The following is a 22944-nucleotide window of genomic DNA, read 5'->3' on the forward strand; positions in this document are numbered from 1 at the left end:
GGACGTATTAGTACACAAGAAATCAGCCAATTTTGAGAACTGTTTTGCGCATGACTGCCATCACTGACAATTGTACATCTACATAGAAAGGGCAGACTGACTAAGCTAAAGGCGATAGAATTTTGGCTCAGTTTGTGCCAAAAAAGTCTTTTACGACTTGTACCATATTTATGCCTTGATTGACAATGGGGTGTGAAAAGTGATGTGCACCAAAAATGCTTCAAAACTATTCCTACAAATTTTGGGAACAAAGCCCATTGGTAGAAGAGACAGTGTGAAGATGCACCAGATGTATCAATGTAAACGAGCCAGTGTGATCAATTTGGTGACTGGTCTATATCTACATTGTCTCTCAAGCATAGATATGTAAAAAGGTGTAACGCCATATAATTACACATATATGGTATTGCCATACTACCCATACCATAGGAGAGGTGAAGAGGCTCATTCACTTATTTCTATGGGAATTCCAAAATGGCCAATCACACTTAATAATAAGAGAACGAGAATGTGCGGCCAACTGTACTTTGACAGCATTGCACAAATCGTGCATCGTCATAAGGTAGATGCCCATCTATCATATATTTATGACGTACCCTGTAGAAGATGGTAATAACCCTTGAATTGGTTTTTTTACATTACTATTGTCTATTAGTTTCTAATTGCATTAAAATTAACATTTTAATGCAATTAAAACAAGATTAGATAACGTTTTCTGTCTTCAGGTAGCTCTTGTAATACAAGGCTTGTTCTGTTGGAAACAATAATGGATGGAGAAAAAAGTGACTACTGTATTAGCCATATTTTCTATGAGTAGTAATCATATTAATCTGGTCATATTTGTATACACAAATGGTACTTCTCCGTAAAGAAAAAGCTGATAGCCCCGTTTTCTCTTGCAGGGATAGAACTTTGCCCTCCGGGCCACAGATTCATGATTACAATGGTGGCCAGTTTCATTGGAATGGCAGGACAATTTCTTCTGCCAGGGTTGGCAGCTCTCTGTAGAGACTGGCAGATCCTCCAGGCTGTCATAATCTGCCCTTTTATTCTGATGCTTTCCTACTGGTAGTAAGTATGCACATCCTTTATATGAGTTGGGCATGGGAGATATGCAAACTTTAAGGTTCTTTCACATGTCACTGCTTTTCTTTCCTTTTTTTTTCTTTTTCTTTTTTCCTTTCTTTTTTTTCTATTCTGTTCTTTTTTTCTTTTTTTTTAATTTCATTTTTTTCCTTTCTTTCTTTCTTTTTTTTTTTTTTTTTTTTCATAATTTACAATCAAAAAATGAAAAGGGATTACAAATAAGGACTTTATAAGTATTGGGTTATTCCCTGTAACACTGGAGCCTCTTTGCATCCCCTTACCAAGTCTTATTTCGCCCACAATTGCTAAATATCCCAAAACAACTCCAGGTCTAAAAAATGTACGACCATAGCGAGCATGTGCAACTTTTTGTAGTTCTGGTCAGCTTTGTTTTTCTGTACATACAAGCGTATAAAATGTGCCGTCTATGGTTGTTATTTGCCTACAGCATCTTTCCCGAATCTTTGAGGTGGTTAATGGCCACAATGCAGTTTGATGCTTCCAAGAAGCAAATTCTTCAAACTATTCACAAGAACAGAGTGAACACCGAAAGTGACACCAAAGGAGTAATGCCAGGTACGGATTGTGCGCCTCCAATGTGACGCAGCCTGCTACTGATATTTGTTTTCTCTAAATAATTTTCTATAAAGAGTTGATCAGGCAGTTTATTTTATTGTAAGTGACCCTCTGCCTAGTTCTAAAAGGGTGACCGCATTCTCCAAGCACTTGTACCTCCTGTTCTCCCTAAGTGGCAATGAACAAGAACAAAGTGCTTCCAGCATGGGCAGATGATTGTGGAACTATTTGCCGTAAGGATTTCCAGTATAGAGCCAGGTACTGGATATTAGGAAGGATATATGAATATTAGATTAATTTATATCCACCATACTTTACAGAATTGGAAAGGGAGCTCGCAAGAAGACCTAAGAAAGTTTGTATTGTGAAAGTCGTGGGAACCAGGAACCTATGGAAGAATATACTCGTCCTTTGTGTTAATTCGTAAGTCGACCTATATGTATATCATGATCACGATGCCCCGATGTTTGTGGATGCGGCATCCTCCTATATGTCGCATGTTTTGTGACGGATGACCGTTTGTGTATATACACCAAAGAACCGAAGAGCTGTACAATCTGTGATGAAGAGCAGAGATGAGTGAATATATTCAGAAACGATCGTCAAACATAAATTCGGTACGAATATGGCAAATTCGGATTCGGCAATCGTTTTCCAAACATATTCTCTCACCTCTACTAATGAGTGCAGGAGGGGATCCTGCGACTCCCAACTAGTTACACTCAAGTAGATATTTATGTCTTGGTTAAAGGGAATCTGCAAGCAGATTTTTGCTTCCTCATGTGAGAGCCATGTAATGTAGGAAAAGAGACCCTTAATCCAACAATGTATCACTTGGATTACTGCCTGCAGCATTTGTGACACATAGTCTATTGACAGTGAGCTGCTTATCACGGGGGGTCGGAGTCAGACCAGGAGGCAAGCGGACAGTTTGTCACAGCAATGATGATGTCCTTGTGATAAAACCTTCACTGTAAGCAAACCACACACAGTTTAAGTGACACATCGCTGAATTCTGTGTTTTAAACTCACGTCTCATGGTATCCTCAGATTGCAAAGCAAAAACCTGCTGACAGTCCCTTTTAAATATTGGGAAACTCTAGTATTCTACATATCACAGGTAAGTAGCACAAAAATAAAACATTGCACTCTTCTGAGCCAAGTAGGCCTCCCTGACCATCTCTGACTTCTTTTAGAAGAAAGGTGCTGTGGAGCGCGTGGTGCAATCCTAGTTGGCCAGTTAGCTGTTTTCCTTGAGGGCCTTTTATTGTTCTTGTCATTGATGTACCACATAAAAAGAGAATGGCGATAATATGATGGTATATAATATCTTGGTAATGTGTTGACTTTTCTAAGAGGCAAACATAACTTTTTAATTGTATCCTTGTGTAATCATTTCCAGGTTGACTGGATATGGGATACACCACTGTTTTGCTAAAAGTCTGATGGACCCTGAAGTCAATATGAACATGATGCACAACTTCTATGCCAACTACTTTGCCATGGCAGGAATTACATTGGCATCTTGTCTGGCAATGTGTCCTGTTGTTGGATTTTTGGGAAGAAGGGGAGGGTTGCTACTGTTCATGATACTAACAGCTTTGGCATCACTTCTTCAGCTTGGTCTTCTGAATTGTAAGTAGTTATTTATGTGACCATATCATCTGCTGCATTAGTGTACTAGACGTGACTGGTTTTGGCTTTCTCTTGGAGAACACAGGATCACTCGCTGAGCGAGCGCTCATTATATGGGATAGATGGTCAATATCATTACCGGCCAAACCGTAATTCGGCCAACAGCCATCTGATGTGAATGGTGGAACTTAAGTCTTATTGCACAGGTGGCATTGACAGATATGATAGGTGTCCAAGTCTAAAGAATTTACATTGGGCCTAACAGCTAATAGTAACGTTTTTGTCTATGATAAGAATCATTGTACCTCTGTGCAAATGCACCCTACACAAAAGAAACCTTCAAGGGGTTTCTTCAGATTAATGAAGAAAGCCATTCACGTACACGGCCACCACTTTATTTCTGACTGATACATCAGCTCGTGGGCCAGGAGCCGTTTGCCCCATTTCTTGAAATTGTCTGATTGAAGCAACACCACAACATATTCTAGATTTATCATTAATGTGTAGTAGTCAGTGCTGCTTAGCCGTGAAATGGGAGTATTCAAGAATTTCTATGCCTCATTCACATGTCAGCTGGTTTTTGTTTCTTTAGATTTTAAGAAAATGTTTAATATTAATCTTGATCAGTATTTGTTCGATTTTCATCAGTTCTTTTATGGTCCATGTGTCCGTTTTTACTATCAGTGTGGCATTCATTTTTCCCATATGCACAAATAAAAAAAAAATAAAGGTTTTCATATTTCTCTTGCTCCTTTTCCATACCTGAATGAGCAATTTTTAACTGCAGATCTGGATAAAAAATTACATGTCAGCTTTTAATTGCGGAGAGATATATAAACTTGCTAATAGACTATAGTGGATATGTGTGGAATTGAATAGAACACATGCGCATGGAGCCTCTAATCACCATTGTATTATGTGCTGCAGTACCTTCTGTACTAGGCCATTTTTCAGAAGTCTACTTTTTAAAGTGCATTCCGAAACAATACATACGAGTATGTGCTTTTAAAAGTGTGTCTTCTGAAGACTGAGGCTGTGTTCACACACAGCGGGGTTTTTTTGCAATTTCCCCCCCCCGTGGATTTGCCAAAAATCCGCGGGAAAAACGTGAAAAAGAAGCTTCCCATTCATTTCTATGCATTTTGCACTTTTTGTGCACATTGATGCGTTTTCTACTGCGAAAAAAAAAACCCCGTATCGCGGTAAAAAACGCAGCATGCTCGTTTTTTTTCCGCGTTTCTGGCTTTTTCCATGTGTCTAGAAATCGCGCGGAAAAAAACGCAAAAAAAAGCGCAAAAATCGCTGTAAAAACGCGCGGTTTCTGGGAAGGGAGTCCTGTTTTTCAGCAGAAAATTTCTGCTATGTGTGCACTTAGCCTTACAGTTCAGAACAGCAAGGTTGGAAGGATGGTCTGAACCGTGCAGTTTCTGATGCTGCTAGCAGAGGTAACGTTGCCTCTGCAGCATGAGTGTAGCACTGGGACTTTGAAAATACCCGGATCCAGCCATTAAATTTTAACCAACAAAAAGTTGTGCAAACTTTGTTACTGTTTTTAGGGTTTTTACACTGGTCCCGGCCAGCTGACGGCTTTTTGAAAAAGTGGGCAAAGCTCAAAGAGGCATGACCAAATGCACGCAACAGATTTATTATAATTTACACCACGAATTACAAAGCAAAGTACGCAAGCCCCTGGCTGATGGACATTTCTGCATTATGTTCATTCTGTTTTGTATTGTGCAATGTAACTGAGAATTGAGATAACGGTAATTTTCTTCTCGATTTCCTTTTTCCTCCTCTGCTGTTTGGGAATAGTGATTGGAAAATACGCGCAGCGGCCTGACATGGGTAAGATCTCATTCCCAAGTCTTTATTTTATAGTTTGTTATGTTTAAGACATATTGGCAAGATTTGTAATAGTTGTCTTTAAATTGCCTTGAATATGTTAATTATGAGGTTGTGTTTGATATATTTTTTAGGTATGAGTGAAACAGTGAAGAATAAATTCTCCGTCATCTTCTCCATTATCGGGATGTTCTCCTCTCATGCAGTTGGCAGCTTAAGTGTGTTTTTCTGTGCTGAAATCACCCCCACTGTGATCAGGTACATACATTACTTCTACCTATGCTGCGATCGTGTCACTGCTGATTCTATTAGTCATTTCTGGGCATCCGGTTACTGACGTCACTGAATTCTCTTATCTTTGATGCCAGACCGATTATTATTATTATGCGTTGCTTATATAGCACTATCATATTCCACAGCGTTTTACATACAGTACCATGTAAAAGTTTGGGGACCCCTGGTCAAAATTACTGTTATTTTTTTTTCCCCAGAAATTTTTTTTCTAGCATATGTGGGAAATACTGCAATGTGTTTACTATTAAAATCAATGATCGGCTTATTCAAAGGATATTTGAAGCAGTTTTTTTTTTTTTTAACGTGAATTTTGGTGCAGAATCTCCTCCAAAATCCACAGTGCTAAACTCCCTAAATTTTATATGCTCATGTTGTCTTTTTCAGGTGGATTTTGCTGAGAAGCGCCCCATAAAGTGAACAAAGTGCACAGCAATGTTAAAGCAACATTGCTGTGCACGTTCTGGAAACTCCGAAATGGTAAAACATGTGACCTGTTCTGAAACTTGCCGACTCTGCATGCTTAACACTATATAGTGAGAGAGGATGGCAGAGCTGCCAGCGTTTTCCTGAAGTGGCTTTGTCTGAGAAAACTTGGCAGCTGTACCGGTGTCCCAGTCATCCCATGTGCACATACATGTTGAGTTTTTGTCACTTCAGTAAACCACTGGCAGCATTTTTCCAGAAGCGTGGTCTTTGGCGTCTCTTTGGGCACTTTTCCACCAGCTTTTTTTTTTCAACTGTATACATAAAATAGTTCAGCAGCTTCCAAATGGAAGACCCCTGATGAAAGGACTAGTCACCGTTAGCCACTTGATGGCTTTCAAAGTCTGACGTGGGTAAAATAAGCAGAAAAAGACTTAACATAAGCACCATAAGCCGTTGTGACATAGCAGTGCATGTGTTAATTCTTTTTAGCATTTTTTTTTTTCCTGGGATTTCAGGTGGAACCCACCTGAAAGACAGCGCAAACTTACCCCTTAACATTCTGGGGCCAAAATGTGGAGTGTTTTTTTCTGACACAAATTCTTCAAGATTTGACGTATGGCGCTTTTTTCCCCATGTTAAAAGAAAAAAAATCTGCTGGGGAACAAAAAAACGGCACCATGTGCAATAAGGCTTGTTTTCCATTAAAATCCAGCATATTTGAAGCTTTTCTTGATAAGGGTTTTGGCTTACAATCCACACTGTGTGAACATATGCTTACATTACGTTAAAGCTTACTGGTATAGACCGCCATCTCTACTATGGCATTGTCTGTCTGCTCTCACCGGAGTTCATTGACCTGATTTTACTCTTGAGATGGAACTGCTGTGTCCGTCACTCAGATCTGTCTTTCTGCAGTCATAGAGAAGTAGGGTTAATGTAAGTCACATTGCAAAACTGTGTGAAAGGTTGTGCTCTTCTGTGCACCCTAGTACGGGTTTATTGGAAAGGACGCCGCCGACACCCGGGGGTAGGACTGATGACTGCTTACTCTGCTATTCCAGTTCCACTAAACTCACCAGATCATCATGAGCTGAGCTGCGGAGACAGATCTGTATTACTGGGCTGTAGCATAGGAGATGACTGAATGCGGAGAATGCAGCCTACAGATTCACTGCAGAACAAGGGAAATCATTGAAGAAAGCCTTGTGTACTAGGCTTCTGCTTACTGCTCTTCCAGTTAGCACTGAATGCTGTAGGTGCTCTTGGAAAGCAAGGCAAGAGAAGCAGTTGTTGCTTGGCATGCTGTAGGACATGCTACCAAGAACTTGAATTCCTGCACATAACAGATCCCATTAGTCACAACCAATTATTTGAGTGATCTAGCTGTAGTCTATCCATTGGAGATAGCACAAGAGGCATGGAGAGTGAGGTTGTACGTGCAATGGCCTAACCGTAATACAAATAGGCTCTTCAGAGAGGGAGAGGAACTCCAGTGCCACATATTTGAATCCTAAAACTCAATGTCGCCCCCTCTTAAAGGGCGTTCCGACATTACTTAGGATAAGAAGGCAAACTAGAAACTCCATTTGCAGACACGTGTTCTAGTGTGTTTGCTCCTCATCAGTGCAAAACAGGAAAACTTGTTTGGCTGGGTGAGAGGCTTCTAACAGAGGATTTGGTGGTTAGATTTTAGGGTACGGTAGATCACAAACTATTTTATAAGAAAAAACAGAACTACAAATTCCCAGATATAATTTTTTTTTCCTGCATTCTCCTAAAAAAAATCTTTTCATCAATTCTCTTGAATATTATTCTATACTGAGACTTGTCCTTTTAAATATATCCATAAGAGTTCTAGTTGGTGGAACTGTGGTCTCCATTACTACATTATAGGACTGCCATCGTGTGCTTGATTTGGCCCAAGCTCTACTAGTTTAGATGGTGCCAAATCTTGCACGGGTTTCCGCTGGTCACTCAGTTTAACCGGTTCCCAATTAGAGATGGAGCTTTGTCTACTGTGTCACAGTGTAGGGCACTTGAACGGCTGACATTTATCTGTATTGAATTTGAATGGTTTTATTTTTTCATGTTAAGATATTTTGTAAGGGGAAATTGTATTTGTTTTTACTTTTTTAATGTTTTCTCCTCCTGTAATTTACCATGGCTGCCCTATCATTGACCTGTCTTTAGGATAGGTCCTCATTATTCGGATCTGACACTTAGGAATAATGGTTGTGCAGTGCTGGGGTCCTGTATGAAGTCTGTATGGTCTCACGGTATGTGTGCGTTTCCTGCCACACTCCAAAAACCTGCTGATTGGTTGACTTCCGCTAAAAGGGAACGTCCCCTTTTAGTACATATTTGTACCTGGGTGCAGTTTGGTATTAAAACAAACAGACCCAAGTTATCCTCACCTTCCTCGGGTCCAGCACGGAGTGTCCACCACTGCTCCCAGTGTCTGGTATGGACTCGCTTGCCAATAGCATGGCCGCCTATCGGTGAGCTTAGCAGTTTTTGAGTGGGGTGATCTGTTGTGGGGTGGGTTTTTTTTGTTTTTTTATACCAGACTGTGCCCGGTGATTTAAGATTTCCTGAAATGGGACAGTGCCTTTGCATTGAGCTCATGGCGCTGAATACTAATTTGATTGGCTCATTACCAGTCATTTTAGAACTCTCCTAACGTCAGTGGCACAATGCCTATGCTGGGACGTGATCAGATGGCACCTTGCTCTGCTATCCGGAAAAGCCATTTTATTTCCTCATACAGATACATAAAGCCCGTTTATCTGAGCGCTATGTGCAACTCGACAAACCAGAAAATGTTGTATACCCAGGATGTGGTGCATCTGTAGCTGGCGGGCCGGATGACATTGTCACTTCCACCGGTTGCCGAGCCAAAGTGGATAAATGTATTCTCTGTTGGGCACATTGGCTCAGCATTAATGAGCATTCCGCTCTAATAGAAGCCATCTACCAATAAGTGAATGAACCCGTGTATGTACTAATGCTGACGCTTTCCTCGCACTTAGCTGCTATAACCCTGCGCTCTCGGGCTCGAATTTTCTGACACTTTTTGTACATATGGATTGTGGCCGATGTAATAACTGGTTAATGATACATTTCCCATATTCTGCCCATTGTTGCATCACTATACGATCCTGTCTGGTTCTGATACTCCCTCAATGAGTCCTCTTGTCTGGTAAATATTCCCACCGCGGGGACATCTTAGTCCCTGAAGTTAATTAACTGCAGCACTTAAGAATAAGGAAATCTTGTATTATTATTATTTTTTACTAACCCCTCTTTATAGAAATAATGTGGAAAAATATTATAGAAATAAATTACAGCATACCCCATCCTTTCACACAAAACCTGTAGAAAAGCATGATCTTCCTGCCTGCTTGGACCACTCGTTGAAACGGCTTCAAATGCCCATACTAGAAAAAATATGAAAAAATGCAATGTGTGAATGGAGCCTAAGCTTCTTACTTTAGAGGGCACTTTAGGTTGGCAACACATAGTTTTTCCTTTAGTAAGGACCACGCTGCAGGTTTGTCGAACAAAGTCAGTATTAAGCTCGCTTCTCACCAGTACAAGTGCAGGACCCGCGGCTAGATTCATTTCAACTGGCGCTTATGAAGCCACTAAAGCAAAATAAAGGATGGAATCTCCAGCGCTGGACTTCAGTTAAAAATACATCATTTATTGTAAATTCTTAAAATCGAACAGAAAAAGTGTGGATAAGGACATACAGGCAGATGGGGTCTCTGGTGGTCTCCAACCTCTGCCAATTTCTCTGAAAAAGACCCTATCCCCGAAATTATAGTTCTAAAGGGGGGGGGGAACAAATCCTTGTGGATTTTAGGAAACGCATGATAAATGGGAATCACAGGGTTCTTGATATTAACATAATCATAAATTTTCTGTGTTATGGCCCCTGTGACTAAACCATCGTTTAATAATTTTGACAAATCACACTGAAATTTAGACGTGGGATCACTAGAAATCTTGGAATAGGTAGATCCCACGTCTAAATTTCAGTGTGATTTGTCAAAATTATTAAACGATGGTTTAGTCACAGGGGCCATAACACAGAAAATTTATGATTATGTTAATATCAAGAACCCTGTGATTCCCATTTATCATGCGTTTCCTAAAATCCACAAGGATTTGTTCCCCCCCCCCTTTAGAACTATAATTTCGGGGATAGGGTCTTTTTCAGAGAAATTGGCAGAGGTTGGAGACCACCAGAGACCCCATCTGCCTGTATGTCCTTATCCACACTTTTTCTGTTCGATTTTAAGAATTTACAATAAATGATGTATTTTTAACTGAAGTCCAGCGCTGGAGATTCCATCCTTTATTTTGCTTCAGTCAACACCCCTGATCAAGGTGACTCCGTGCGCAGGAGGATTATGGATCGCAACCGAGACTGGTGAGCTGACCTCCCTTCATTTTCCCTATCCTTCTATAATTATGAAGCCACTAAGTTGTTTCTCTATCATTGCCTGCCCTCTAGTGGCCACAAGGAAACAACAAAAAAACAACTCATTTCTGACTTAACCCTGTATTTGTATGATTATTTGGCTGGTTCTTGTAGTGATGACACACTAGAAGATCCATTGCAGAATTGCTAAAACCAGAGCCTGACCCCACTGACTTTTATAATAGGATCCATTGGGTTTTTATTGTGAAAGGATGTGATCTTTTCTGGGATTCTATGGCGATGGACGCACATGCTACAATGCACACTGGATATATATATGTAAATGTAATGATTGACAAGATAATGGATGCCACCTATGACTTGATTTACTGTGTTTCGTTCTTCCCATATGGATTATTATACATTGGTAGCTAATTATTATATTTTGATGTTTTTTTTAGGGGTGGAGGCCTGGGTTTGGTCTTGGCTAGTGCCGGCTTTGGGATGCTAACAGCCCCCATCATGGAGCTTCACAATCAGAAGGGGTACTTCCTCCACCATGTCATCTTTGCCTGCTGTACTTTGATTTGCATAATTTGCATTCTTCTACTGCCTGAAAGTAAGAACCAAAGCCTCCCGGAAAACATCCCTCACGGAGAGCATTATACCCGCCAGCCTCTCCTACCTCACAAGAAAGGAGAGCAACCACTCTTGTTAACAAACTCTGAACTCAAGGATTACTCTGGTCTCCATGATTCTGTAGCCATGGGGGATGGTGTATCTGAAAACACCACGGTCAATGGTATCAAATCAACATAGCCGGAAAACTGCCACGGAGAAACATCTCATGTATTTATTATTTTTTCCCCTTTGCACAGGTCGTACAGACCAACCTTAGGACTTTCTGGTATTGGGGCATCCTCCCACACAGCTGCTAAGTCTCCTTAGGCCCCTTCAACCATATGGGAAAACACCAAAAGGAAATGCAGCCTCTAGCACTCCAAGATATCAAGAAATGCTTTGCTCTTGAGCAGTGATTTGATCCTAAAATTGGTTTCCTCCGACATCTGTTACTTCATTTCCAGTTGGTCATTCGTAGGAAGACCTACCTACATTCACAGACAAAAAAAGTGGAAGGACTGATTACTATTTATTTGACATAGTAATTCTCTATTCCGTAGCCTTGCTTTACATTTACATCTGCCCAAGTACCAAAACTTTGGTTCCTGGGTGAGAAACCGAGATGGTGCAACGGAGGAACCTGGCAACACAACAGTAGTGGGAGGCTCCTGCTCATCAGTAGGACACTTCTCCACATATGCCTAAGTGAACATGAAAGGGAAGACTGAGCTAATGGACTCCGCGTTCGATGTTTCTATATTATTTTTTTTTCTTGCTAGAATACTTGAGCAATACAGAAAAGTTGGGAAACTGAGAAATACCACTACCTTGAAAGACCGGTTAGCTGCCATTCATTATAATTTGCAGCTACTACTGAGCGTACCTTATGGTTACCCCTCAGGTTTTACGTCTTACATTGAAGACATTTGGGAAAAGGCTTTTAAATATGTGAAGTCAATATGTGCCAAATTCTGCCGAATACTCTCCCCTCCTGTATGAACAGAACGTTGGCTACTAAGGGAAGAGTTATTGCCCCATCGAGAGAGTTAATGCCTTTTTGATGTATAGCAATTTTGAAGACAGGTCAAGACCACGTGTGTTGGTCAGTAGGAGATTGCTAATTCCTCGCAATACCATTGTAGAAAACATTAGACCTTACACTAGAAGCAAGTGACACCTTACATTGGTTCAAAACAAGAAGCCCTAATTTATGATGGTTGGTTAGGGTCTACATCTAGGATAAAGGGCCCCTGATTCTTTTCTGATCAGTTGCTTTTACTCAAAGGCCAACTTGAGACGCCTCCTTGACTAGTAGGACTTTCTAAAACCATTCAGAAAGGAATTTCTTTAATCTAGGATGGGTGTGAATGTGTAGTAATCATGACAACTCTGTGGCTGGGCACATACAGGACAATACACAGGCAGGGTATAGCTCATCTCTAGCTCGGTGCAGAGCTTTTATACACAGGTCAAGATCAAATCAGCCCTAATTCAATCTTGTAAGTTCTAGTAATGGATGATCCAGGCCTGGAAATGTTAGCTCTTCTAACACCTTGCTTAGGGATTGGCCTTCACAAGGGTCTCTCGTCAAAGGACCTGCCGACAAAGGTGTATTCATTGTAACTGTTACATTAGTGCTTTCTAGTTGAATACTGTTAATCATAATGTGAACTATGCTGTAGCTGTTGGGGTTTTTTTTTAGATGCATCATAAGGAAGAAAGAAAAAAATAAATTATGGCCGATCTAGTTTTGTGATCTGGAGGGAGGGAAGATGGGGTTTGTACAGATGCAAAATCAATGTTAGTATTTTAATAAATGTTGCTAAATGTTGTGGAGCCAAAATCACGGGTTACTAATTGGAAGAAGTGCCATTAAACTGAGTGTTGATCACTTTACTGTCGGGATGACTTAAAGCGCACTGCATCCCCTCTAAACCAGACGGGGATATGATGCACCTTAAAAAAAAAAAAAAATAATAAAAAAGTAACGTGTTCTGAAGTGTAACGTGAGTGTTTTGGAGGAAATTTAGCCTATTTTAATCCAGGTGTTTAACACCGATCCTTCACATTTCTGTTCCTTTATAAAAGTAATAACTTTTAGTGTCTTCTTTGTACAGTATCTTAAAGCAATCATCCATGAATTGGTGACATTACTGTAGACTTGTCAAACCACTACTGCTAATCCTGGTGTCATCGCCATTATTTTAGGAGTGAAAGCAATAGGTTATACAGGTCACTCATACCAAGCGAAGGTTTTATTTGTCTCATTTTAACACATGTTACAACTGGCCATTAATACTAATAATGATGAGGTGATCTATGAGAAAATGTGTAGAATTGAAAGATCCTTCCAAAACGAAGCTATGGCTGACTGATTAATTATGTTTGAAATTAGGCAAACTGCTTTTGATGGATCATGCGTTCCTGATGACCTATGAAATAGAAATTAGCCGTAAAATTATTTTGGGTAAAGTTACATCAAATTTGTTTCTACACGATCAGCATTTCTCCTGCCACAGGCATTTGTGAAACTTGTCTTTTTTTATGTTTTCTGTACAAGGAGACAAGGACTACGATGTTTTTGGTCTTGGTTTACTTTTAATACATACATGTTTTAGTACATACCTGTTCGGTTTGATCTTCAGGAGTAGTTTGGTGGTACACATCCATAGCACAAGCTTTCAAAATTTAGTACTGAAACATGTCTTAAAAACTAAATGTGTGCATGTCACCTGGTTGTATCTGCGCAAAAACTATTTGTACTGTATGTGTACAGAAATAAAAACCTAAAAACAACTCAACTGCTTGTTTGTGAATTATGAATGGTGCTTAATGCTAACCAGATGCATAAAGTGTGTATTCTCATATTGATTGACTTCTACCTCTTAGGCTATGCACACAAATCAACCTCAAAGACAGAACTCCTTAAAAACATAACTTCCACTATAAAAAATGTATTAAAATATCTTCACATTTCCTTAATGGGCTTGCAATGAAACAAAAATACTGCTTCTAAAGTCGCACAACAAGAGACCTAGTTGGGCGGAGAGAGTCTGGTGAGGACCTCTCTTTTGGACTAGATATCGTACCTCCTACTCAGCCGCGCTTTCAATGATTTTCTGTTCCCCCATCCTCCGCAGCAATTCAGGGTAAATTATATAGATTTTTAGAATCTGGGAACGGACAAGATTTTCTTTAAGCAAAAAGAAATTTATAGTGTAGCTTTCCCCACATCGCTGCAGTCCTCTTTCCTGGCCTATATTTGTAGATGGTCAGAAACTCCTTCATTCCATCCAAAAATCCACCTAGCGCGCAGACATCCCTTAACTTTGTCAGGTTGTGTGCCACTTTCAAATCTAGTCCTGTATATTTCTTGAAAGACATCCTGGTGATTGCAGTTATGTCTTTCTTAAGTTCTCTTTTTATTGAGCTTGTAAGCACTGATTTGGAGATGGCTGAAGAGTTCACTGTTATCGCCTAATGCCAACCAGCTTCAGGGCAGTGCTTACAAGCTAAATAGTAGCCGTGGTCAGATTCCTAGGCAAGGAAATTATCTCCAGAATGGCTGTAAATTTTAATAAGGCTATGTTAACAGCCTTGCGTTTTTTTTAATGCAGATTTTCAGCTGTGTTTCACAGTACCAGCGAAAGCTATGAGACTTCAGAAATCTCATGCACACACCTTGTATTGGAAAACTGCTTTTTTGCAAACTGCAGCATGTCCCTTTCAGCATTTTTGCAGCATTTTTTTCACCCATAAAAAGCAATGAGTAAGTGCAAAGAATGCAGGTTTCAGGTTTTGCTGCATTTTTGGTACAAAAACTCTAAGGAAGTTGCATCACTTTTTTCCCTTCACCCATGACAGCACCACATGAGAGAGGGATCCGCCCCGCCAGGACAGGAACCTACTGAAATATAAGGGGCGGCACCTCTCCCCCGCTTCAGTTGGGTTCCTGTCCTGGAGCGGGATCCCAGGCTGACAGCGGCGGTGCCTGCCATGGATGAAGACATGGACCCAGGGCCGTCCCGGCGCGGGAAGAGCAGGTCAGCTTACCTGCAGCGCTGGCCGTCGGCGCCTGGAAGCGCAGTCCCCGGGGTTCCTCCAGCAGGCCCCGGGTTCGTGCGGGTGCAGTAAGGCGGCCTCCATTCGGGGCGCTCCTCCGTGCCTCCCTCCCCCTGCGCGCGCGCCCGCTCGCTCCTTCTCCCTGGGACAGGGGAAGCCGGGCGCGACTTCCGGCGCCTGACGTCAGCGGCGCGGTGCAGCTTGGGTATGCGCCGGCTGACGTCACGGACGCGACTGACATGGCGCCTAGTGCGGCGCCGGCCACAAAAGAAGGAAAAAAAAAAAAAAAGAAGAATGGCCGGCGGTCGCAGGGGGGAGGGTCAAAAGGATCGCTCACCGGGGCCTATTTAAAGGAGGCAAGGAGCAGAACGGCCGGGCTGTTACAATGGGGTCACAGCAGGAACGCTCACCGTCCCTACTGTCTCTACCCCCGTCGCAGACCTCGGCACGGAAGCACGGTAGCCGTTCGAGCGGTAAGAGCAGCAGCCGTCCGAGCCATAGATCAAATGATTCCTCGAGATCGAGAGAACACAGACCACATGCTCCAGCGCAGCCTTCCAGCCCGGTACCCGATTTTGTGGGTGGTGAGTGGATCTTCGTGAATGTTAGACCATTATTAATAGGGTCCTTTTTGTGTGTTATTTGCTTCCTTAGGTGAATGGCAAAAAAGCAGGGAGCAAAAGAAATAGGGAGTGTGCGATATGCCAGAACCCCCTAGCGAAGGATTGGCAAAAAAACCTTTGCGCTAGCTGTATACAGCAAACAGTGGCGGAGGAAGTGCCGAGCCTAGCAACTCACCTCAGATCTGTCATAAAATCAGAGGTGGAAGGTTCACTTAAATTATTATTAAAGAAAAAGAAAAAAGTAGAAGAAACTCCTCAAGTTCTTCAGACTCCTCCTCGTCCGAATATCAGGCTGAGCGCATGTCCTCTTCCTCCTCGGATAGTGACACAGGGGGCAGACCGTGTTTTCCGGTTGAGGATACTGATAGTCTCCTTAAAGCCATTAGGTCAACTATGGGCCTTCAGGAGGAAAAAGCGACCAAATCCCTAGAAGATGTAATGTTTGGTGGGTTACAGGAAAGGAAGAAACGCACCTTTCCAGTTAATGAAAAAGTCCAGGCGCTCATCGAAAGGGAGTGGAAGAAGCCTGAAAAATCAGGTAGCCTTCCTTCCTCCTCAAAAAGGAGATATCCCTTTGACCCTAAGGATACGGAAATATGGGACAAGGTCCCAAAAATCGATGCGGCAGTATCCAGGTCATCCAAAAGGTCGGCCCTGCCCCTAGAGGACTCAGGAGTACTAAGAGATCCACTAGATAAGAAAGCAGACTCCTACCTAAGGCATGCTTGGGAAGCAACAGCGGGGGGACTAAAACCTGCGATAGCCGGTACCTGTACAGCCCGGTCTTTAATGATCTGGCTACAGCAGCTAGAAGAAAAAATTGCTTCCAAGATGTCTAGGGAGAAAATTTTAGGAGACATGTATCTGCTACACGGAGCAGCCGCCTTTTTAGCCGACACCTCTGCCGATTCCATGAGGTTGACGGCGAGAGCAGCGGGACTATCAAATGCTGCAAGGCGTGCATTATGGCTTAAAGGGTGTCTGGGAGATCTACAATCAAAAGCCAAATTATGCTCCCTTCCATGTGATGGACAATTTCTCTTTGGAAAAAATCTGGACGAAATCCTAGAAAAAGCGGGTGATAAGAAGAAGGGCTTCCCCAGGTTTCAGGGAGATCAAAGAAGACCGCCCTTTCGGAGGGGGAAATTCAATAGAGGCCGGCCTCCGGGAGATCGGAAAAGATGGGAAGACAAGAGGAAGAAAGAGTCTGGATTCATGTTCGGGGGAGCCGCTTCATCCGCAAAAAAGTCCCCTCAATGACGCCGGCATCCCCGTAGGGTGGAGACTGATGCTGTTTGGTCAGGCCTGGGAAAATATATCTTCCAATACTTGGATTTTAAACATCATAAAGGAAGGTTTAAAATTCCCCTTTTTTCAACAGCCAAGAGCATCATTTGTGGTGACCCCCGTCAGGAGAGGGGTAGAAGAACAGTTGGCCTTAGAGGCAGAGATCCTAAGCCTGCTGGACAAACATGTCCTGATCGAGGTCCCAAGAGGACAGGAAAGAAGGGGTTTCTACTCGCCCCTCTTTCTAATAAAAAAACCGGATCATTCGTTCAGGACTATTATAAACCTGAGAGGCCTCAACCGTTGGATACAGAACCAAACCTTCAAAATGGAGTCAGTGACTTCAGCTATAAGGCTGTTACACCACAACTGCTTCATGGCGGTAGTCGATCTAAAGGATGCTTACTACCACATCCCGATCCATTCAGAATACCAAAAATACTTAAGGGTAGCGCTCTACATTCGGGGCAACCTCAAACATTTTCAGTTCAGAGCCCTTCCATTCGGCATATCCATAGCACCGAGGGTGTTTACAAAAGTAGTTGCAGAGATGACAGCATTCCTCCGCATCCACAACACAATTATAATACCCTACCTAGACGATTTTCTAATTGTGGGCAACTCAGAACGTCACTGCACAGAGCAAGTAGAAAGGGTGATAGATACCCTACGGAATCTCGGCTGGATGGTGAATGTCAAGAAGTCAAGGCTACAACCCTTACAAAGGCAAATGTTCTTAGGTTTCATCTTGTACTCAAATCAACAAATTTGTCTCTTACCAGACGCCAAGGTGGAAAAGGTAAGGGATATGATCTTGGCAACAATAGATCAACCTCACACGACCCTGAGAGGGGCAATGTCCTTGTTGGGCACTCTGACAGCCTGTATCCCAGCGGTCAGATGGGCACAATTTCATACCCGTCAACTACAAGCAGAGGTCCTATCAGCACAGAAGTCGCTAAAAGGCTGTTTAGAAGGAAGGCTGGAACTTTCCGTAAAAACCAAAGGCTCTCTCAGATGGTGGCTAGACAGAGCAAACCTACTAACAGGGACATCGTGGCAGAAGCCAGTGTCCGACGTGATAATGACAGACGCAAGCTCCTCGGGGTGGGGAGCGCACCTAAGGGGACAGGTAGCCCAGGGACCCTGGGGACACCTAGAGCAAAACGCATCCTCCAACCTAAGAGAGCTATGGGCAGTAAACAGAGCCCTAAGGATATTCATGCCCACTCTAGAAGGCCGCAATGTCCGGATTATGTCGGACAACAGCACAACAGTAGCCTACATCAACCACCAGGGAGGGACAAGGTCACGCTCCCTAATGCTCGAAACCAACGAGATCTTTCACAGGGCAGAGAGACACCTACACTCCCTATCAGCCCTACACATCAGAGGGGTAGAAAACACACAAGCTGATTTCCTAAGCCGCAACACACTAAAACAGGGGGAATGGACCCTGAATCGGGTAGTGTTCCAAAAGATAGTACATCTTTGGGGAGAGCCAATAATAGACCTCTTTGCCAACAGAAGCAACAGGCAGGTAAAAAGATTCTGTTCACTGAACCCAAAGGAAGAGCCATGGGCAGTGGACGCTTTGCAAATTCCGTGGGATTTCAAGCTAAGTTATGCCTTTCCTCCGGTAGCTCTAATCCCAGTAGTAGTGAAAAAGATAAGGGAAGATCAGGCCAGAGTGATCTTAATAGCCCCGTTCTGGCCAAAAAGGCCATGGTTCTCACTACTACAGATAATGTCCCTCTTAGATCCATGGGTACTGCCAGAGATTCCAGACCTGCTAGCTCAGGGTCCGGTATTCCACACGCAAGTCAAGGGGTTCCATCTGACGGCGTGGAATTTGAAAGGTCACTTTTAAGTAATAGAGGATTCTCCCCTGGGTTGGTGGCTACACTGATGAAAAGTAGGAAGCCAGTAACAACTAATATATATGGTAGAATATGGAATAAGTTTCTGGGGAAACCATTAGACCAAGAACCCCCGATCAAGACTATCTTAGAGTTCTTACAGGCAGGTCTACAGCTAGGCCTAGCGGTAAATACACTCAAAGTACAAGTTTCAGCGCTAGGCGCTCTATATAATTGTAACATAGCGGCAAACAGATGGATAGCTAGGTTTATTAAATCCTGCCACAGGTCTAGACCAGTCCCATCGCAAAAAATGGCTCCCTGGGATTTAAACCTTGTGTTAGAAGCTCTCACAAAGGAACCATTTGAACCAGTACAACAACTATCAGTGAAATATCTTACCCTAAAAACCATTATTCTAGTGGCCCTTACATCGGCACGTAGGGTAAGTGACCTGCAGGCCCTATCAGTTAGTCCACCGTATACCCAGGTATACCAGGACAGAATTGTCCTAAAAACAGACCCTGCTTATTTACCGAAAGTGGTGTCGGATTTTCACCGTAGCCAGGAAATCGTCCTCCCCTCCTTCTGTGAAAATCCGAAAAACCCAGGAGAGGAGAAATTCCATAATCTAGATGTGAAAAGAGCCCTCTTAGAGTATATATCAGTAACCAGCCAGTGGAGGAGGTCCCAGTCCCTATTTGTAGCCTTCCAGGGTGCCAGGAAAGGTTATGGATTATCGAAAGGGACTATTGCCAGATGGATTAGGGAGGCCATTAGTGTAGCCTACTCAGCTAGTGGTGTTCCGATTCCTGATGGCATCAAGGCTCATTCCACCAGAGCCGTGGCGACCTCCTGGGCTGAAAAGGCAGAGGTATCAATTGAGCAAATTTGTAAGGCCGCTACCTGGGCCTCACCCTCAACCTTTTTTAAGCACTATAGATTAAATCTATCCTCCTCGGCTGACTTGACCTGACGTAGAAGGGTGCTGCAAGCGGTGGTCCCTCCCTAAAGGTGTTTCGAAGTCTCCAAAAATCTCTCATGTGGTGCTGTCATGGGTGAAGGGAAAACCACCATGGTTACTTACCGGTAGCCGGTTTTTCCGGAACCCATGACAGCACCCGTATATTCCCCCCCCTTTTTTCACCGTATGGGTGTGCACAATAGTCGGGTGTATTTGTGTGATGTGGTGTTGGATAAACATGTAACTAACCGGGAAGTCCTCTCAATGCTCTGTAATCCAACTGAAGCGGGGGAGAGGTGCCGCCCCTTATATTTCAGTAGGTTCCTGTCCTGGCGGGGCGGATCCCTCTCTCATGTGGTGCTGTCATGGGTTCCGGAAAAACCGGCTACCGGTAAGTAACCATGGTGGTTTTATCATTATGCACAAGAGACAATAAAAACACAAAATACCTGCTTTTTGTAAACAGGATTTGCCTGCAGAAAAAAACGCAACGTGTAAATATTGCCTGAGAGTACTTTCCCACGTTCAGGATTTGCTGCGGTTTTGACGCTGTGTATTTATGCAGTGTCAAAAACGCAGTGGCTAAGATGTTGTGCACCTGGGGAAAAAGACATGCAGCGTGACTTTCAGATCAATCTTAACATTCATCTACCTAGCAACTATATATCATTTACTATACATATATCTCTTCGTTCAGTATGTGTTTATCTCAGATCAACAGCATGTCCAGGGGCAGACACTGACAGCTTGAGACCCCTGTGCAAGAAATGTCTGGGCCCCCTTCCTTTTATACAGTGCCCTCTCTTGCTATGTACAGCACCGTTCCCTACATATTGTATTATATAGAGCCCTGTATTTTATTACATACTGTGATGAATGAACTCATGGAGATCAACATCCAACACTTCGGAGACACCATCACGTTTCTCAACGCAGTGATTCTAGAGCAATGCCCCCATCCCCTATGGGAAATATGCAAAATCATGCAAAACAAGCTGCGGAGACACCATCACGTTTCTCAACGCAAGCAATGACTAGCCAGGTCTTTCCCCAGGAAGGAACAACCACGGGAAGGGCAGTCTCCAATGAAGAAAACCACATATGCCAAAACATGGTATCCATCCACAGACAGCTGTTTCGGGGTATTGCCCCTCATCAGTGTGGAGTAGGAAACTGGCTAGTAGGATGGTGTCTCCGCAGTGTTGGATGTTGATCTCCATGAGTTCATTCATCCTCATTTTTCACAGTCTTTTACTAGGCATTGCTCCTACTAGCCAGTTTCCTACTCCACACTGATGAGGGGCAATACCCCGAAACAGCTGTCTGTGGCTGGATACCATGTTTTGGCATAGGTGGTTTCCTTCATTGGAGACTGCCCTTCCCGTGGTTGTTCCTTCCTGGGGAAAGACCTGGCTAGTTATTGCTTGCGTTGAGAAACGTGATGGTGTCTCCGCGGCTTGTGTTTTGCATGTTTTATTACATACCGTCCTGTCTTGTTAGCTGTATAATGCAATGGCTAGGAAAGTTTCCTTTCTAATGGAGATGATGGACTGGTCGTCTGGTCACCGGGTCCTCCATCAGCAGTCATTTTATATCTAAAAAGAGAGGGGACTTTGTAATAAAAGAGGGCACTGTTAATAACAAAATTAAAAAGAATACACTATGTAAGAGACAGCACTATACATAAGAGCAGAGGAAGCTATATAATAAGGGACGACACCATATATAACTAGAGAGGATGGTAGGTAATAAGGGACAGTGTTATACATAATAAAAGAGGAAACTGTAACTAAGGATGGTGTTATACAGAATTAGTGAGTACACTATATACTAAGGGACTATGTTATACATAAAAAGTACGTATACTATATGCTAAGGGACTGTTAGACATAATAAGTGAGTACACTATATACTAAGGGACTGTTAGATATAAGTGATAATAATGTCTTCCTCCACCTCCCCCTCCCCCTGTTCCTAAGTCAATTATAAGTCCACCTTCCTCCCATCCCAATCCCCTACACCCCTCATTGTCGTCCTCTCCCCGCATCCCATTATTGCCCTCTTTCCCACCTATATCATTGCCTTCTCCCCTGCCACCCCATCATTGCCCTTTCCACCACCTCCATCATTGCCTTCTCCATCATTGCCTTCTCCACCACCCCCATTATTGCCTCCTTCCCCATCACTCCCATATCGTCTTTTCCACTACCACTATCATTGCCTCCTCCCCATCACCCCCCATCATGGCCTTCTCCACCTACACACATCGATCCACACACAACACATACATACACATCCACTCCACACACATACTACATCATTGCCTTCTCCCATCACACTACATACATACACACACATAGTCACACTCACACACACAGCAGCAGTGACAGGCAGGACAGTACTTCACATGATGTCCGCTCCGCAGTATCACTGCCTCCACCCTCCACAGCTGCTTCCTGTGTCTCTGGAACAGCAGCTGTGCCGCTGAATGATGAAGTCATTCAGCGGTGCGCTCCTCTATGTGTCAGAGAGACACAGGAAGCGCTGGCGCCGGGCAGGAAGGATCCTTGCAGCTCCACTCCTGCTGTTTTCTCTTGCAGGCAGCGGAGCTGTTGGGATCTCTCCCTGCCCGCCGCTACACGAGGGCAATCTGGCCAGGGGCCCCCCGGAGCCTCCGGCCCGGAGAAACCGGCCAGATTGCCCTCATCATTAGCCGCCCTCCAGGGACCCCCTGGAGCCTCTGGGCCCCGATGCAATGCACCGGTTGAACCGGCAGTATGTCCGCCCATGAGCATGTCAATTTCTTTTGTGGCTACACATGTGGATTTCCCCCATAGACTGGCACTAATGTCCGCTAGTTTGCATAATAGGTTCGGATATTTCAAAACCGCAGCAGATCCTGAACGTAGGAGCGTACCCTAAACCAGTAAATTGTGCAACCAAGTATTACTTAAAGCGAACCTGTCAGTAGTTTTGGCCGATCTAAGATGCGGCCACCGCCTTTCAGGGCTTATCTACAGCATTCTGTAATGCTGTAGATAAGCCCCCGGTCTAACCTGAAAGATAAGAAAAATAAGCTTCATTATACTCACGGGGGGGTGTCAGTTCGGTCCGATGAGAGGCGCCGGATCCGGACCTGCGACACCTATCTTGTGATGCCGCCCTCCTGCTTGCTTCATGGCTCCCCGGCATTGCGCTCCTGCACAGGCTTACTTATCTGCCCTGTTGAGGACAGAGCAAAGT

General features: G+C 43.3%; 1 protein-coding gene across 1 annotated transcript; it reads left to right on the plus strand.

Annotated features, from left to right (window-relative positions):
• Window positions 1-508: 508 nt before the first annotated feature.
• Window positions 509-13702, plus strand: SLC22A23 (solute carrier family 22 member 23). The gene is made up of 8 exons (XM_073550118.1): window positions 509-562; window positions 872-1071; window positions 1535-1662; window positions 1983-2085; window positions 3065-3297; window positions 5110-5142; window positions 5274-5397; window positions 10747-13702. The coding sequence occupies exons 1-8, from the start codon at window positions 509-511 to the stop codon at window positions 11102-11104; spliced, it is 1233 nt and encodes a 410-aa protein (XP_073406219.1). The 3' UTR covers window positions 11105-13702.
• The last annotated feature ends 9242 nt before the right edge of the window (window positions 13703-22944 follow it).

Source organism: Dendrobates tinctorius, unplaced genomic scaffold (assembly GCF_039654945.1).
Source record: "Dendrobates tinctorius isolate UK_male_01 unplaced genomic scaffold, ASM3965494v1 ptg000163l, whole genome shotgun sequence".
NCBI classification, from domain to species: domain Eukaryota; kingdom Metazoa; phylum Chordata; class Amphibia; order Anura; family Dendrobatidae; genus Dendrobates; species Dendrobates tinctorius.